This window comes from Canis lupus, chromosome 1, assembly GCF_048164855.1.
Source record: "Canis lupus baileyi chromosome 1, mCanLup2.hap1, whole genome shotgun sequence".
NCBI classification, from domain to species: domain Eukaryota; kingdom Metazoa; phylum Chordata; class Mammalia; order Carnivora; family Canidae; genus Canis; species Canis lupus.
The window spans coordinates 47,258,892-47,275,641 of record NC_132838.1 but is presented as its reverse complement, the minus strand read 5'-3'; the positions used below and the strand labels follow the sequence as shown (position 1 = coordinate 47,275,641).

At 47.4% G+C, this 16,750-nt stretch overlaps 1 protein-coding gene and 1 long non-coding RNA gene across 12 annotated transcripts in view; one reads left to right on the top strand and one right to left on the bottom strand.

Annotated features, from left to right (window-relative positions):
• The window catches only part of ARID1B (AT-rich interaction domain 1B), a 434,837-nt gene extending 432,865 nt beyond the window's left edge, over window positions 1-1,972 (bottom strand). For all 11 annotated transcript variants that reach the window (XM_072828796.1, XM_072828832.1, XM_072828804.1 and 8 more), the window contains exon 1: window positions 41-1,972. In XM_072828796.1, the coding sequence (XP_072684897.1) occupies window positions 41-1,957 (1,917 nt within the window). In that variant the 5' untranslated portion in view covers window positions 1,958-1,972. The remainder of the gene's footprint in view (window positions 1-40) is intronic.
• On the top strand, window positions 222-5,988 carry LOC140634994 (uncharacterized). The gene is made up of 2 exons (XR_012032323.1): window positions 222-332; window positions 2,820-5,988. It is a non-coding gene; the product is annotated as an uncharacterized lncRNA (long non-coding RNA).
• The last annotated feature ends 10,762 nt before the right edge of the window (window positions 5,989-16,750 follow it).

The following is a 16,750-nucleotide window of genomic DNA, read 5'->3' as shown; positions in this document are numbered from 1 at the left end:
CCGCCGCGGCGGAAGCAGGCCCGGCCGGCGCGGGGGTTACCTGGGATCTGCCCATGGCCGGGCCGGGGGTGCCGGGGCTCATCGCCGGGTGGCTCCTTTGTTGCGCGGCCGCCCAGGCCGGGCTGGCAGCGGCGTACTGGGCGCCCATGTCCTTGCCCAAGCCCATGCCCGCGGCCGCCTGCTGGCCGCCCGCCGCCGCCCCCGCCGCCGCCGCCGCCGCCGCCGCCGCCGCCTGGGACTGGGGCTGCGACGGCGGCGGCGGCGGCGGCGCGCTGGGGCTGCTGTAGTCGGGGTAGCTGCCGCCGTAGCTCCTCATCATGGGGCTGGGCGAGGTGAGCAGCTGGTTGAGGGTCGGGGTGGCCCCCGACGGGTGCTGGTTCTGCCCGGCGAAGCGCTGGAAGCCCCCAGCCGCCGCGCCGGCGGCCGCCTTGCTGAGGCTCGCGGCCCCGCCGCCCCCGGGGCCCATCATCATGCCGCCGCCCTGCTGCCGGGGGGAGCTCAGCACCCCGTACCCCGAGGACGAGCCCCCATAGCCGCCGCCGCCGCCGCCGCCGCCGCCTCCTGCTGCTGCTGCCGCCGCCGCGGCCGCCGCCGCCACAGCTCCCGCTCCTGCTCCTCCTCCTCCTCCTCCTCCTCCTCCTCCTCCTCCTCCGCTGCCTCCTCCTCCTCCTCCGCCGCCGCCGCCGCCGCCGCCGCCCGCGCTGGGCCGGCTGTAGCCCGGATAATGGTTGTACTGGCTGTTGGGGTACCCTTCGTGGGAGTTCTGCAGGGGGTCCATGCTGTTGGGGGCTCCGGCGGCGGCTGGGGCGGAATGCATCATCCCCATCCCGGGGCTTTGTTGTCCGCCATGTTGATCAAAGCAAGGCCCAGTGCGGCCGCCGGGGCCGCCGCTAGCAGGGGCAGCGCTGCCATAGTAATTATTAAACTCCGAGACGGCCGCGGGGCCGCCACCGCCGCCGCCGCCGCTGCCGCCGCCGCCGCCGCCGCCGCTGCCGCCGCCGCCGCCGCCGCCGCCGCCCCCGGGCACGGCGATCGGCGGCTGCTGCGCGCCCAGGGCGCCCAGGCCCGGGTGCTCGAACCGGCCGCCCGCCGGCTCCCCCATCTTGGGCGGCGCGTCGTCCTCGTCGCCCGGCTTGCTCAGCAGAGGCTGGCCCGGGGGGTCGGCCTGGCTGCCCGCGGCACTGTCCTTGGCGCCTCCATGTTGCGGCTGCTCCATGTCGGGACCGGGCTGAGCCGCGCCGCCGCCCGCGCCGCCGAGGCTGTTGTTGTTGGAAATGGGATGTTGCTGCTGCTGCTGCTGCTGCTGTTGCTGCTGCTGCTGTTGCTGCTGCTGCTGCTGCTGCTGCTGGAACTGGTTTAGCTGCTGCTGTAGTGCGTGGTGGTGGTGGTGGAGGTGGTGGGCATGGTGGTGGTGGTGGTGGGCATGGTGGTGGTGGTGGTGCTGCTGGTGGGGCGCTGCGGCGGGGGCTTCGCCAACGGTTTTCAGTTTGTGGTTGGGGAGCAGCCCCGTCTCCATGGCCGAGCCCGGGCCCGACGAGGAGGAAGAGGAGGACGCCGCCGCCGCCGCCGCCGCCGCCGCCGCCGCCGCCGCGGAGGAGGAGGAGGACAGCGCGGCGGCGCTTCCACCCTCCTTGAGAGCCGCCTCGGAGCCGCCGCTCTTGGCGCTGTGAGAGCTGGCGGCGGCGGCCGCCGTGCTCGCGTTATGGGCCATGTTCAGGTCGTGACGGGGGTGCAGGGGGTGGTGGTGCACACTATGCAGGCCGCCGCCGTCGCCGCCGCCCCCCAGCATGGGTCCCGGTGCCGCCGCCGCCGCCGCCGCCGCCGCCGCGCCGCGCGCCCCCGCCTCCAGGTCCCGGGCCCCGGGCGCCGGCCGCGGCCCGGGGGGCGCCCGCCGCTCGCCGCTGCCCGTCCGCGCCCGCGCCGCCGCCGCCGCCGCCGCTGCTGCCCGCGCGGCCATGATCGCCGCGGCGTGGCGAGGCCGGGCGGGGGGCGGGGGGAGACAATAAAACCCACTTTTTAGTCGGCGGCCCCTCCTGTGCGCATCCACACGCCCCGACGGGAGGCGAGCGGCCCCCTCCCCCTCCGCAGGCCCCGCCGGAGCCGAACCGGGCGTCACGCCTTACGGTCTGGGCCTGCTCCCGCTGTGTGATTTCATGGTCAAAGTTTTTAGTTCAGGTTTAAATGAAACTTTTCTCTTTTCCTCTCTAACCCGGATATGGGTAAATACACGACTGACTGAGCCTGTCGGGCCCAGGCCGGCATGCGAGGGAGCCGAGCGAGCCCGAGCAACTATTATCCACTTCTGTCTGATTGCTCGCGTGCACTCGCAAAACGCGGACTGGACTCGGCGCGGGCCGCCCCCCGCCCCCCGCCCCCCGCCGCCGCCGCCGCCGCCGCCGCCGCCGCCGGGCGCAGCCTCGCGGGCCCCCGGCCGCCCCGCCGCCCGCCGCCCGCCGCCCCGCGCCCCGCGCACCGCCGCCCCGGGCAGGGCAGGGCTGGGCTGGGCAGGGCGGGCTGGGCTGGGGCGGCCTGGGGCGGCGGCGGGCTGCGCTTTCTCCCCTCGCGCCCCGTCTCCTTGCCAACCGGCCGTTCGCGTGTTTGTTTTCACGTCTAAAAGGAACGATACAAAGGTGGAAAACGAGTCTGACGAGCAGACAAAAGAGGGAGAAGGGCTGGGGGACAAAGTTGTCGGTTGGCCTCCGGGGTTCGGAGGAGCAAAATGTTTGGGCGATCCGTGCAAAAGGAAAAAAAAAAAAAAAAAAAAAAGCAGCACTGCCTCTCCCAGGAGTTATGTAATTTTTTTTTTTTTTTTCCCCCAGAACGTTAGCCGCTCTGCCTCGATTTGGGGCCATCGGTGTAATTCCCACAACTTCTCCAAAACTTGCGAGAGGAGGAAAGAGTTTCGGGGAAGGTCGGCCGCGTGGGTTCGGGGAGTGCGTGTCCTGGACACAGCAAGCGCCCAGGAAGTGCGGAGACGGACCGCACCTGCCCCAAAGAGGACGTTTACGTAACTCTTCTTTCCAGGCACCTTCTGTATGCCTGTAGGCTTAGCAGTGCCTACAGACGCAAAAGTATTCCCAGAGGAGCATTTTTCTTAACGACAGGCGCTTGTCTCTCTCTATCCTCTCTCTAAAGGGAAAGTCTTCGAATAAGTAGACCGGTGTGTGCTATGCTCCAGCTTGCACATGGAAATTTAACTATCGGTGCCATAATAGGGACAGCTGAAGTTTATCTCGTGACTTCATAAATCTGTACGACGCCTTTCGTCATATTTCAGAGGTTAATGTGCACAATTAACCCTCTGGATAGGAGTTCATCTCTAAGCAATGTGAAACAAAACTAAAAGAAATACGTGTTATGCCCAATAAATAGAAGATCAGTAGTAATGGAGATGGGTCAGATCTAGCCCTAGAGCAGAAATGTTTCGGACCGTGTTCCTTTAAGAATACCCTACTCTTCTGTCACTTTAGGGTGTTTTAAGTGTTTTTGTTATTGTGAATTCATCACCTGGTAACCTCGTGGATATCTTCAAGCAGGCCTTCTGAACCTAAGCAGTGCCTCACTTGTACTAGTGTGGAACTCGTTTCCACGGAGAGAAAGCATTTGAAACCAGAACTTTCCAAGAGGTCACACTAACTGAAAGGATACATGTGGGAGAACATAGTTTTCTAAAGTCCCTTCATCCCTCAGCTTTTTATAAAGATCGTTTTAGTTTATTTCTACTGCAGCGGTTATTTTTATTTGCTTGCACAAGTGCAAATATGTTAATGACTAAATAGAAAACGATGGCTGGGAAAAACTGGTGGCTAATTGGTGGGGGAGGGGAATCAGGTGCACACCCAAGGGTCATTATAGAGTGTACAAACAACAAATCGCAATTCCATGCGAACAGCTGGAAAACAGGGGTTATATCATTGTGTGTAAGAGAGACTAACAGAACTGTAAGATGAATTCATGCCAAATCATTCATCAGTTTTTGCCAAGAGAATACTACATCTTTGTTAGTGTGCCTTTTTGACACTTTCTCCTGGATTTTCCCCCTTTATACATTCAAATACGTACTGATTATACACAGTACACCACAAAAGTTGAATTTTTAAAGTTTTTCATATGCAACTATAAATACATGTCTGTTTCGTGTGTGAACACATATATTCTAAAATCAGCTACACATTTATGCTTTTAGACATTTAGACCCAAACTAAACATATACATAATACAGTCACACGAAAGCATTTATCCAAATTGATAAAATACGTCAAAGTCAATTTAAACAGGTGTAGCCATATCTTGTGGCTTATTTTCACAACTAATCCTGAGAGGGAAACATGAGTCACCCAAGTTTAGCTCTCTGGCCTTTTTCTTAGAAATATTTTTCATATAGAAAAATCATGGAACTAGAAAAAAAATATATGTCAAGATCTCTTTTAATTCCATTTGTTTCAGCAAGTCAAGTAGAAGATTGGAACCAAGAGGCTATGAAATAGAGGCCCCCAGCACAATGAAATCAGCCTGCTATAAAAGGCGACACATGCCAGTTTCTCCTCCCCAATGGCAGATGCCACACCCTAAAGCAGACAGAAGGCACTGCAGTCTGTAAAGAGAAGCACAACACAAAGCCGGCAGGACTTGGTTTTGTCTTTTAAACCACAGAGAATGCTAAAATACCTTTTTTAAAGCACCCTTGCTGAAGATAAGTAGTGGGCTCCTATTCATTCAACTTACAGTTTTTAAACACACCTTCTCAAGAAAACAAAATAAAAGCCTCTCAGAGTTTCATTTAAAAATCCATGGCTTCATAGACAAAAACAGGGACTGTCAGGGGTCTGTTAGAAAGTGATGAAACAGGTTCACATTTCACAAAAAAAAGCACAGTTTGAACCAGAGGTGATAATTCTGTTGTATCACTTGCCTCAATTATCCTATATGGCCACGCTACCATTATTGTTTCCTTTGATGAAATAAGGCCCTTCAGAAAGTAACAGGTACATTTTTCCCGATGAAGTCCTTATTTTTACACCTCTTGTGTAATTTCAAACAATGATGACAACTTTAATAAGTCACTCCGACCGCAAACCAACGGAGGTGAAGACCCGAAAGCTGGCAAATGGCCACCGTGCCCCTGCCGCCACCGTCCCACCCACGGCTTGCCCTGAGCCCTCCTGTTTAGCCAGAAGATTACCCGTTATTTTCTTAAACACTCCATTTTGGCGACAAAAAGGTTTGGTTTGTTTTGGGTTTGGGTTTTTTTTTTTTTAACTATATGAAAATACTAATATTTAAATACTCCTTTTGAAGAAGTTTTGGGCTCCGAATAAAAGACTCTTCAACTTGCCCACTTCAAGAGGATTGAGCCAGATGGTAGTTGAAGAATGCCACAGCTCTGTTCTTTTTGCCTCATCGTCGTCGTAGCCCATCATTCTGTTTGCTTTCAGATTAGTCCCCTTTTACTATTCTGGTTATTTATTCGATAACTGAAACTATCACGATTCACTAACCATCATATTCCTCAGTATTCTTTATGTAATTTGGAAGCAATTTAGAATAAAGCCCTGTCAAGGTTTTACAAATAAGAACTATTAGAGAATAAGGCTTTGGATACTTGCTTTCCTTTTAGATTTATGAGAAATGCGATGAATGGAGCTAATGGGATTTCCCTACTGATCTTGGGCAGGGACTTTAAAAAGCACTAAACAATTGTCCTTTTCACTTCTCTGATTTAGATGTTAGCAGTGAATAACTGAGTAAACGCAAGATATGGGACATAGCATTTGATTTGAAACAACTATGCAAATTAACAGTGGTCCAAAAGTTTAGGAGGCAAACAATTAGAATTTCTTTTCAATTAGAATTTGAGAAAAAATCTAGGCAAAAATACTTTAAATAAATTTGGGGACTCTGACGGATAGTAGCACCATTGTACTTAGTAAGAACAGTATAGCATGGATAATAAACCTGGATGGGAATAAACTACACTTATTTCACAAATTTATCTTGAACCTACTTTGTGACATGCTTTGAGAATAAGAAGATAATTATTATTATCTTGGCCCTGTCCTCAATAGGGGAGACAAACGCAAGGCTGCCCTGAAATATCATAGAGGGTTTGGCTAATAAAGAAGCAAGCTCAGACTTCCCCACCCAACAACATTCCCTGCAGCTATGCCTTGTTGGCAGCCACCAGCCAGGCACCTCGCCCTAATCCTCAATCTGGCACAGTTCAGACATAACACTGGGAACCCACCACTGTTGGGGCTAGACTTCCAGAACCTTAAATCAAATTTACCATTAAGGTACTAACAATTTCTCTCCCAAGTCCTTAAAAACATAGTAACTTCAGTGAAATACATTTAAAAACACCTTATTGGCATTTTAGAACGTTGTACTTTTTGTCTTACATTTGACCATCCACATTTTGAATGCTGTGTAATAAATATTTTTACTACAGCCTAGATTAGAGATTTTCTGTTACTTTTAGACAGATATGTGCATGATGACATTTCTTTCATTTTATTCCCATCAAAATCTTATTGGGCACCTACAGGTGGGCACCTACAGGTGCATTTCAATACTCTCTCCTTCTACAATTATGTCATGTCACATAATCATCTGTATGGCCTCTATCACTGATAACCTGCTGTGTGGATAAAGACACTTTATAGATAGCTCCACTATAGTTCTTTTAAGTAACTACTTGAGAAGTAAACCTATTTGAGATCATGTATAATAATCAAGAATACAAAGGTAAGTCATTTGGAGAGCAAAACACCTTAATTTTCTGGAAAGAAAGATTTTAGTGACTTCTCTGAGGCCCTTCTGGGTCTTTCTCATATGTGATTAATTGCTTCATAGTACACATAAACTTAGAAAGTAAAACTACTCTTCAAGCACAATAAATTACAAACAACTCGTGCATTGATGTAGTACATGTGTGATTATTTTTTAATTTTATTTGTTTGAGAGGGGGGACGTGGGGGACAAGCGGACTCCTCACTGAATGCTGAATCCCACACAGACTCTATCCTGCAACCCTGCTATCCAGAGATCATGACCTGAGTGGAAACCACGAGTTGGACACTCAAGTAACTGAGCCACCCAGGAGCCCCAATGCATGTGTGATTTTTATTCTACCCATTGCTTTGTCCCCAGTCCATTAAGACAGTCAGTGGGCACCTTTAAGGGTAAATTATTGACAATTGCCTGATTGTTCTGGTAAGGGACAAAGGACGTGGTTATGTGCATCCCTACACAAAATGACAATTTCATTAAGAAATTTGCTTATCAGTGCATTCCTCTAAAAACATCCGAGTTGTTAAGGATAAATCTTTTTTTTCCTCTCTCCCTAAGTTAAAGGAAATTTTCACATGTGGTGTGTTGCTGTAGGCCTTAAAATTCAATGGGCCATCCTTGACATCTACTCTGACCCTCAGATGTCTCCTCTCTCAAGCCACACTTCTCTCTGGTGCTGGTGACCTGCTTTCTCAAGGACCTGTGTGTTAAGTTTTCCCTCCTCCCAAAGTGTAACTCACAAGGAGCAGCTGGGAAGGTGGCCTCTTGGCTCAGCCCCATTCATTCAGCAAGTAACTGCCAAGTGCCTACTCTGCACGGGCCCAGTGCTAAGCTCCGCAGCCATCGCAGTGGGGTGGGGTGCAGAGAAGGAAAGGGGGGACTTCCCACATTGAGTGAACCTGCTAGACAAGTGATCACACTAATGAACCTATCATTGCACAGAGATAACACACTCTGAGGAAAGATACAGAGTTATGGGAAGGCAGTAAACGAAGAAGTCTGACCAAGGCAGGGCAAAGATGGCTTGGGCTGAAAACTGCAAGGTGGGAGAAAACCAGAGAAAGAAGGGAAAGGGCATCCCAGACACCAGGAGGCCAGTGGGGTAGACAGCAGACTGGGTGCCTCTGTGCAGGTTCCGGCAGCCCAGGTTGGTCGGAGCTTGTACTCCAAGATCAGGGCTCTAAGTAAGTGTAGCATGTGAGCAGTGGGCTGACATGACTGCATCCAGTCACAGAACCCACTGACTGCTGGGAAGAGGTGGAGCCAGAGCAGAAAGGATGTGGAATAGGGGACTGTCTCAAGTCCAGGCTCACCTCTCAGGATGGGGAAGCTTGACCACCTTCATTTCTTTAGGCTCCCAATGGATTATGATAAGAAGAAATACTAAGGATCATAAAAATGCATTTATTTTAATGTTTACAATTTTGTAAGTTTTATTTTTTTGAAAGACCGAGTAAGCGGGAGAGAGAGCACACATGACCAGGGACAGAGGGAGAGGGAGAAGCAAACTCCCCCCGTTGAGTAGAGAGCCTGACGCGGGGCTTGATCCCAGGACCCCAGGATCATGACCCAAGCCTAAGGCAGACAGACGCTCAACCGACTGAGCCACCCAGGCACCCCTTAATGTTTACATTTTTTTAAATGTAATGTAGTCAGCCTCTAAAACACAATGCAATATCCTGATGCGCTTTTTTACACTTAGAATAATTCTAGGACTCATTTTTAATTAATTCATAGTGCCCTACAGCCGAGTGATCTGTTGATAGACTACAAGTTTAAAAACAATTTGATGAAACTCTTTTCATCTAGTCATTGTATCTCTAGGAATAAATGTATAACTTTACTTGGCGACAACACCAAAGGCAAAATTGGAGACTGTAAATGGCTCTCTGGGTTATCTGTCATGATGAAGCACAGTCCAAGTGAGAGATGAGAGATGGTGAAGTTGGATAAAGACAGGAGGGACCATGGGGATGGAGATAAGTGAACTGACCCCAACGGGTCCCCCCACTTAAGAATGTGCAGATTGTTCACTGCTCAAGGGCAACCAGCCAAGGAGATGAGTGAGGGCTGCAGTCCAGCCAGAATCTTACTTGCCACTCATTGAGTCCTGGCACGGGACTGAGTCCACTAGAGGATGGGATGTTTTTTTCCAATTCACATGAAGCATAAATGCATGCTTGCAGTGGGCCTCCATGGGACAGATGGTGAGGAGAGGCATGGGAAGACTTGGTAATAGTTCAGATGTGTTTGTGAGGTGATGGGAGGCTCAGGGCCTTCCCTCTCACCACTTTTTCCTCCACCTACCCCTTCCTGGCCCAGTGTATGAAGCAGCTGGGAACCCCAGCTTGTATCCCCACCATCCAGTCCACTCCTGTCCCTCTATCCTACCCTAGTTTTCTCTATACCACTCCCTGCCCTCCCTACCCCTGCACTGCTCAGATAAGCCAACATTTCTCATCATGGAATCTCAGACCTAGAGACAGCGCAGAGTTTTGAAAATCCATGCAGTGCTAAGATTTTGTGGCCTGAGAGCCTTCTCTCGTTTCTAGGAATTTGTGAGATTGAGATGATCCTTGAGAAACTCTTTGAAACAAATGAACCAGGTGAGTCAAGACTTCCCCTTCCCAGGGCCTCCTGTTTGCACAGCATCAGCGGGTGCCATGCTTGTTGCCCTCCATCTAACGGACGCCTTCGTGCAGTATGACTGTTTGTTCCCTGGAATTGTGCAGTGTGGCTCCCCTGATCGTCTCTATTTGCCAGAGGCCAAGGCTATCATTTGTAGTCCTTGAAAGGAGGTGCAGGAAGAAAACAGGATCCCAGGTTGGGAAATGGCCATGCCCAGGCCCAGGCAGTCTCCTTGTTTTGCGTGGATTTGGCTTTCTGCCTCCTTTCCACAGCTGCAAACCTTGGGGCAGCCACCTCGCATACCTGAAGGAGGAAAAGGAGATGCAAGCCCTGGGGTGAGGGCAGTGTTTAGAGCAACACGCATGCCCTCCCTTCTTCTCACTCACTTCCCTATCTAAGGATAGGGCATCAATCTAGAAAAGGGAAAACCTCAGGCAGAAATAGTTGCATGTATGTATGTATGTATTTATTTATTTATTATTTATTTTTAGAAATAGTTGTATTTAAATCAACAAACCCAGCCACTTCTAAGCTGCTTTGAGTTTTATAGTTACTATTGCTAAACATGTATTGTGTCTATACTGTGCCCTGCACTTCACGTAGATACAGCAGAGAAGCAAGTGCCCTTACCCAACATCTGTTCTCTTTACCCAAAGCCCCAATTTATAACTGGGCACATGACCACCTGTTTAAAAAAAAGAAGAAGTCTACATTTCCCAGATGCCTTGGAGATAGGTGTGTCACTCTGTTTAACGGGAGCTCTGATGCTGGCTCAGTTACCATCTGCCTTCAGACTTGGTTTATGAAAGAGAAAAACTTCTATCTTCTTCAAAATAACTGATGTTTTTTGCTTTGTTTGGGATTTTTTTCTTTTTTTCTCTTCCCTTTTTTTCTTTTTAAGTAGGAAACAAAATCTAAACCTGATCTAGTGCATATGATTTCTCATACAATTCTCATACTTCGAGAGCTCAGTAAAGCACACACACCTTGATTTCATCCTGCAGAAAACACAGGAAATAACAGTGCCTACTTCACCGGGCTTCTGAGGATTAAATAATGTTTGCAAAGCTCTGAGCACAGTGCCTGGCAAAAGGGAGGGGTCAGATATTATTATTTTATTAAGCCCTTTATGTCTCACTGGCTAGGTTATCAGCTAGGTTATCAGTCCCCACCTTCAAGTTTCTCTTCTACCTTCTACCATATTCAGAACAATCCAGGACCCACAGTGGGCTCTTAGCACTTAATTGTTGAAAAAACTCTGGGGTTGAACACAAACATCTAAATAAAATTATTCACATGCGTTTTCAAATTAATTGTTTCTTTCAACGCAGAGAACTAATGTAGCTTAAGGAACAATACCTTTATGTGGCTAGTCATTTTGAATCTTTTTTTTTTTAATTATTTTATTTGAGAGAGAGAGAAAGCATGAGTAGGAGAGAGAAAGAGGAAGAAGCATATTTCCCACTGAGCAGGGAGCCTGATGCCATGAGGGGCTCAAATCCCAGGACCCTGAAATCATGACCCGAGCCAAAGGCAGACCCCTAACCAACTGAGCCACCCAGGGACTCCTTTTTTAAATCTTTTTTTTAAGTTTTGTGGCTAGTCCATAAAGGAAGGACTCCTAACTTCTTTTCTCTTTTCTTTTCTTTCTTTTTCTTTCTTCTTTCTTTCTTTCTTTCTTTTTCTTTTTCTTTTTCTTTCTTTTCTTTCTTTTTGTTTCAAAGGTGTAGGAAGTTTTTCTTAAAAGGTCAAGTTGACCTATTATGGTAATACAAGTTGTAAGCTATATTCAGAGGGCTACCACTCTGAGAAACTGATTTCCCAACTTCCTCTCTAGGTAAGACTTCATTACCCTTGCAGGCTAAAAGAGTACCACATGGGTGGGACACCTGGGTGGCTCAGTGGCTGACCATCTGCCTTCAGCTCAGGTCGTGATCCCAGGCTCTTCAGATGAATCCCGCATCGGGCTCCCCTCGAGGAGCCTGCTTCTGCCTCTGCTTCTGTCTCTGCCTCTCTCTGTGTGTGTCTCTCATGAATAAATGAATAAAATCTTTTAAAAAAATAAAGGAGTATCACATGAGCATGAGATTTGTAACTAGAGAGAGTTGCCTTGAATATGTTTAATGCTTGAGTCCATCACAGTAAGTCTCAGTCTATACTAGTTTAGCATGGTACTTGTTTATAAACAACATGATTATTAGCGCTGATTCTGTGAGATTGGTTTCCCACTGACCTCAACAGAAACAATGCAAATATTCACCCTTTTTTAAAGCATAGTAAAACTCCTGTGGTTTTTGAAGCCAGACCAAGAACACATGTAGAAAAGCCCATGGATTATTTTAAGTGAACTTATTTTTTTATCTCATTAACTTTGCACCATATGCTGTTTATTTTTTATATCCTGCATACGCTGAAAAATGAAAATAGAGCAGGCCACTGTGCTTCATTTGGGGCACATAATTACGAGGATGACATACACAAACTGGGAAGTTCAGAGAAAAACAAAGACAATTAAGAGGACTTTTTAAGATGACTTTAAAGGATTTTTAAAGCTCTATATGTTCCTTAACTAAGCAACCCAGGAGGCAAGCAGGAAAACTGCTTCCCAGCACATGAAAGGAGTGTTACCTCGGGGTAACAGCTTCCCGATCTGGAGAAAGAAGTTAGACTCACATCACAGTGCCATATTTTATGGGCTGGGCAAATTTTGGCAATTTACTTAACTTTTTGGGTAGCAGAATGTACATGAGACACTAATAAATATTTGGGGGCACCTGGGTGGCACAGTGATTGAGCATCTGCTTTTGGCTCAGGGTGTGATCCCGGGGTCCTGGGATGGAGTCCTGCATCAGGCTCCCTGTAGGGAGCCTGCTTCTCCCTCTGCCTATCTCTCTACCTCTCTCTGTGTGTGTCTCTCATTAATAAATAAATAAAATCTTAAAAAAAAAAAACTAGATATCTATCTTGCATGTTTTCATGGGTTTTTCTTTTTGGGGAGTTTTGGGGTTAAGAATTAAATGAGAAAGTATATATATATATATATAAAGTATTTGACATGTTGCCTGGAATTAAATAGGTAAGTAGGGCGTGAGTGTGTGCTTAATTTCTAAATAGAATAGGTATCTGTCATGTGATTTCAGGAAAACCAGGTATACTCCACTCAATCCGGAACATTTCTTCTGCTACCTAATTAACATTTCTCCATTAAAAATTTATGGATTTATTCCTTTCTTTAAAGGCTCCATGCCCTAACAAAATGCAAATATGCTTCTACCACCTAATACCTGAAGATTTGTCAGCCATTCACACCATATTATGAATATATTTTGAATACATTCCTGAAGGCCTGCTTTGTTTTTTGTGTGTTTTTAATTTTTATTTAATTTTTATTTTTCTTGAAGGCCTGCTTTGATGCAGAAGAAGAGGAAAGGAGAACCAGGCCAACAGGACCAGAGAGAGGATGAGCTGAGGCAGGACCCAGTACAGTGAATGGGAAGGCTGTGAGGCTGGGGGAAAATTCTGTTTACAGCACAGCACAGCACCCCCTTGTAAACAGCCCCACCTATTCACAAGCTAAAAATATGGAAAGGAAAAAAACATTGAAAAGGTTTTCTTTCCATCCTGACAGTTCAGGCTTCTGGGTCCTCATCCCATTTCCTACAGGCTGGAATCTCAGGATTTGTCATCCCTAGCTCTGTTACAGTTAATCCATGGTAGATGAAGCTAGGTAGAGACTACGTAAGGAAGAGAGAGGGGCGTGCAGTTTGGAGGTGCTTTTCCAGCCAAGTCATTCCATGATTCTGTGGCTAGATGGGGCATGATTCTGTGGTGTGAAGCATTTCTACTTCGGAGGTGATAATGAAGCACAGTGAACCTCTCCACTACCGAAGAAAATTGCTAGTACTGAGGCTGGAGCGAGGGCAGAAGTGAAGGAGACTGCTGGCCTCCAGAACCCCCATCCTGCCTGTGGGCCCTGTGGGACCCTTTTTTGGTGTTTTTTGGTTTTTTAAGGAATTTATTTACTTATTCATGAGAAACACAAAGAGAGAGGCGTAGACATAGGCAGAGAGAGAAGCAGGCTCCCTGTGAAGAACCTGATGCAGAACTCGATCCCAGGACCCCAGGATGATGCCCTGAGCCAAAGGCAGACGCTCAACCACTAAGCCACCCAGGCATCTCCCTTTGGGACCCTCTGGTTGCGATAACAAAGAATGGGGGTGCACAGGGTTAAAATGTACCTCATCTGGGGTGGTTGCAATGGAGAAGAGGACAAAGAAGAAAGAAACTGGGGTGGAAGGGAAAGAGGGACAGGAACATTATTAGGGAGACTTCTAGAGACAGCCCAACACACTGTTACTAAAAACCTCAGTGGGTCTGGGGGAAAAAATAATGTTGCAAATTATAATTTATCCTTTGACACATTTATCATTAACTAGGCTAGACCATCTTACTAAGGTGAGATCATTCATGGAAGTTATAAAAATTTTAGGTTCAAGGTTAAAGGTGTAGAATGACCTTCCTTGCTGACCTTCCATAGGTAAGTTCCCTGGACAGTTGATCTGCCTGCCTCCACTTTCTTTCATAAGTCCTGCTGTATTATGATTTTTTTATGTCACCTGGCCACTGGAAAAAGTTCACCTATGATTCCTAATGGCCTTTTTCTTTCTAGGAAAACTCTTGAGTTTTTTCTTGGCTTTCCTCTGCTTCAGTCTTTTGGAAATACATATTGAAATCTGAAGTGTGGTGTCCTATGATTTCCATTCTACACCTGTTTATTGGTGCCAGGGTGAGAGGTCTGTTTAGACCAGCTAAGCTCTTCTAAATACCAAGCAGGAACAAAAAACCTCAGGAGTGTGGGTGCAATGGGACATGGCATGGACACAAGGCCCCAAAGCAGTACATATTGGCAGAGACTTCAACTTCCTTCTCTACAAAAGGAGGCAAGTGAACCAGTTGGTGACTACTTTGATGGCTCTTCAGATCTCAAAATTAGCTTTTTCTTTCTCTGACTTCCCTAAGACTGCTCGAGCCTGAAACTTCCCCATGCTTCCTTCACCAGTGTCTCCTCCTCCTAGCCACCAGCCCCTGACCCCTGAGGGTGCTCCTGCTCCCCTGCAGGGCCCTGTCCCTGTGGCCAGCCAGCTCATCATGGGGACCCTGGGGACAGCCCTGCCCGGTCACAATGGTGTCCTCTCTGCTCTGACCTACTATTGCCAGTTTCTCAACTATTCACAGTTGCTCACTGTGCCTTTGTGTAGCCATTCCTTGAATGTCCAGCCACTTCTTCCAGTGTCTGGCCCCCTCCATTACTAATTCCTTACCCCCACTGGGCTCTCTCTCTCATTCCTCTTGGACTTTGCATTTACCACCTTCTGTACTCTTTCCCACTGCTTCATCAAAAGCTACTGTCTTTCAAAATTGAGTTCAATGTCACTCCCTTTGTGAAAATTTCCTGGTCCCAATTTTCACATCCATAGTGGAATAGTCACCTCTGAGCTACAAAATGAACTCATGGACATCACTACTTTAACCCTTAGTATGTTGTAAATATTTGTCAATGTTTATGTCTCCACCCCTAGATTGAGTGCTCCAGGAGGGCACCCCACAGTTCTGTATATCCAGGACCTAACATGGGTCCTCGTCCTCTGTTAGCATTAGTTGGATAAATAAATCATCTCTGCAGTCAGAGTGCTAACAGGGTCACATCCCCTTCCTCTGAAGATGGTACTAGCTCCTCTGATGCTTCCTGAACAGTCACAAAGTCCCTCTGCATGAGAATGTATCCTTAGTAATCAACCCATTATTCTGAGGAAATGAAGCAGAATCGTTGTCTGCTTGACAAGCATTCTTGTCAGATATGGGCAGCGAGTTCAGAAGATCACCTGATAGAACCAACCATATTATCCCAAAGGAAGTGCCAGCCACTCCTGTTCATCTGAATGCACTTTCTGGTGGTCGATACAAAATGAGAAAGTGAGACAGCCTCCCTTCCCTTCTGCAACAGGGAGTGCATCAACATTCTGCTCGTGGAGCTAGGGAACATCCTTCAGCATGACCTCCTCAGGGTCCCTACTTAACAAATGGGGAATTTTGCCTTTAGTCATTATAAAAGAAAAGTTCCCCACTCCATGTAACAAGACTCAAAGACTTAGCAACAGCCATCATCATGGATGCTTCAGTGATTTTCAGCTATCTGTGGGGACATATGTCTGGAACAACATGGGGAAAACAAGATTTTTGTGGAAAAAACCATCCATATAATTTTAAACTAGCATGAGAAAAGACTTTGTGGCCACCCTATAGACAATTTTTTAAAGATGCTATAACTAAAATACATTGTTGCCAAATCTTTCTCACTATACTTTCAAAGAGCTTGGGATTATTAAAATGACTAGATATAGTTATTCACTATTTCTTTATACTATAAAAAATTAGTATGACTAATCTAAAACTAAGCTCATCATAGTTCAATTGAGATATATTTTCCAAAAAAAAAAAAAAAATAGAGAGAGAGATAGAGAGATGTACTTTCCGGATACTTCGGTTTAACTTCTCATTTTTTGCTCTTAGGTGGCATGCAATCTTGGCATTGTATTACTCTGTCAGGATCCGATTTAATTTCTTTGTTTTGAAAAGTTTTAAATTTACAAATTTTGGAATATACCACATATTTAATTTTCTCAGATATGTGTTAATTTGATTCCTGGTAGCCCCCATATGAAACTTCCCCGCTGAAAGTAGCTAAAAGTTGAGCAGCAGGTGTCTCATAGGGAACAGGAACATTTTCTCCAGCGCAGAGAGGCAGGAGTTCCAGGGCACCTGGGACTGTGTTTCATCTGTTCTAGTTGTAACCACCAAGAATGTCCTTTATGTTCATAAAAACACTTCATGCTTCTCCAGGGGTTTACTCAAAGCCATTTTTAATGATCTGAGCATACATGAAAAAGATGTATCCTTCTATATCAACACTTACTAAATTTACTGAAATTTATTGAAAATAGCCTGAGCCACTCCTCCACAGACTCAAGGCTGGGCTCTCATGGTTATTCTTGCTCTGAGTCTGTGAGCTATACTTCACATAAGTCTTTAAAACTTCTTTCCGTGGCATCCTACGTGTCACAGGCAATATTTGTGAGGCAGCGGCTGGCGGGCTCCTGGTGGTCAGGAAACGGGCAGGGAGATGTTTAGTCAAGGCCAGGAGGTCAGCCTGAGGTTGGTGGAGGGGGACCCAGGAGGTGTTGGCAATGCAGAAGCTGGAGGGTTCCCAGGAGCCAGGACATCAGTCAGGATTCTAAATTCTTCATCTTACCTACACCAGCCAGTTTAATTCATT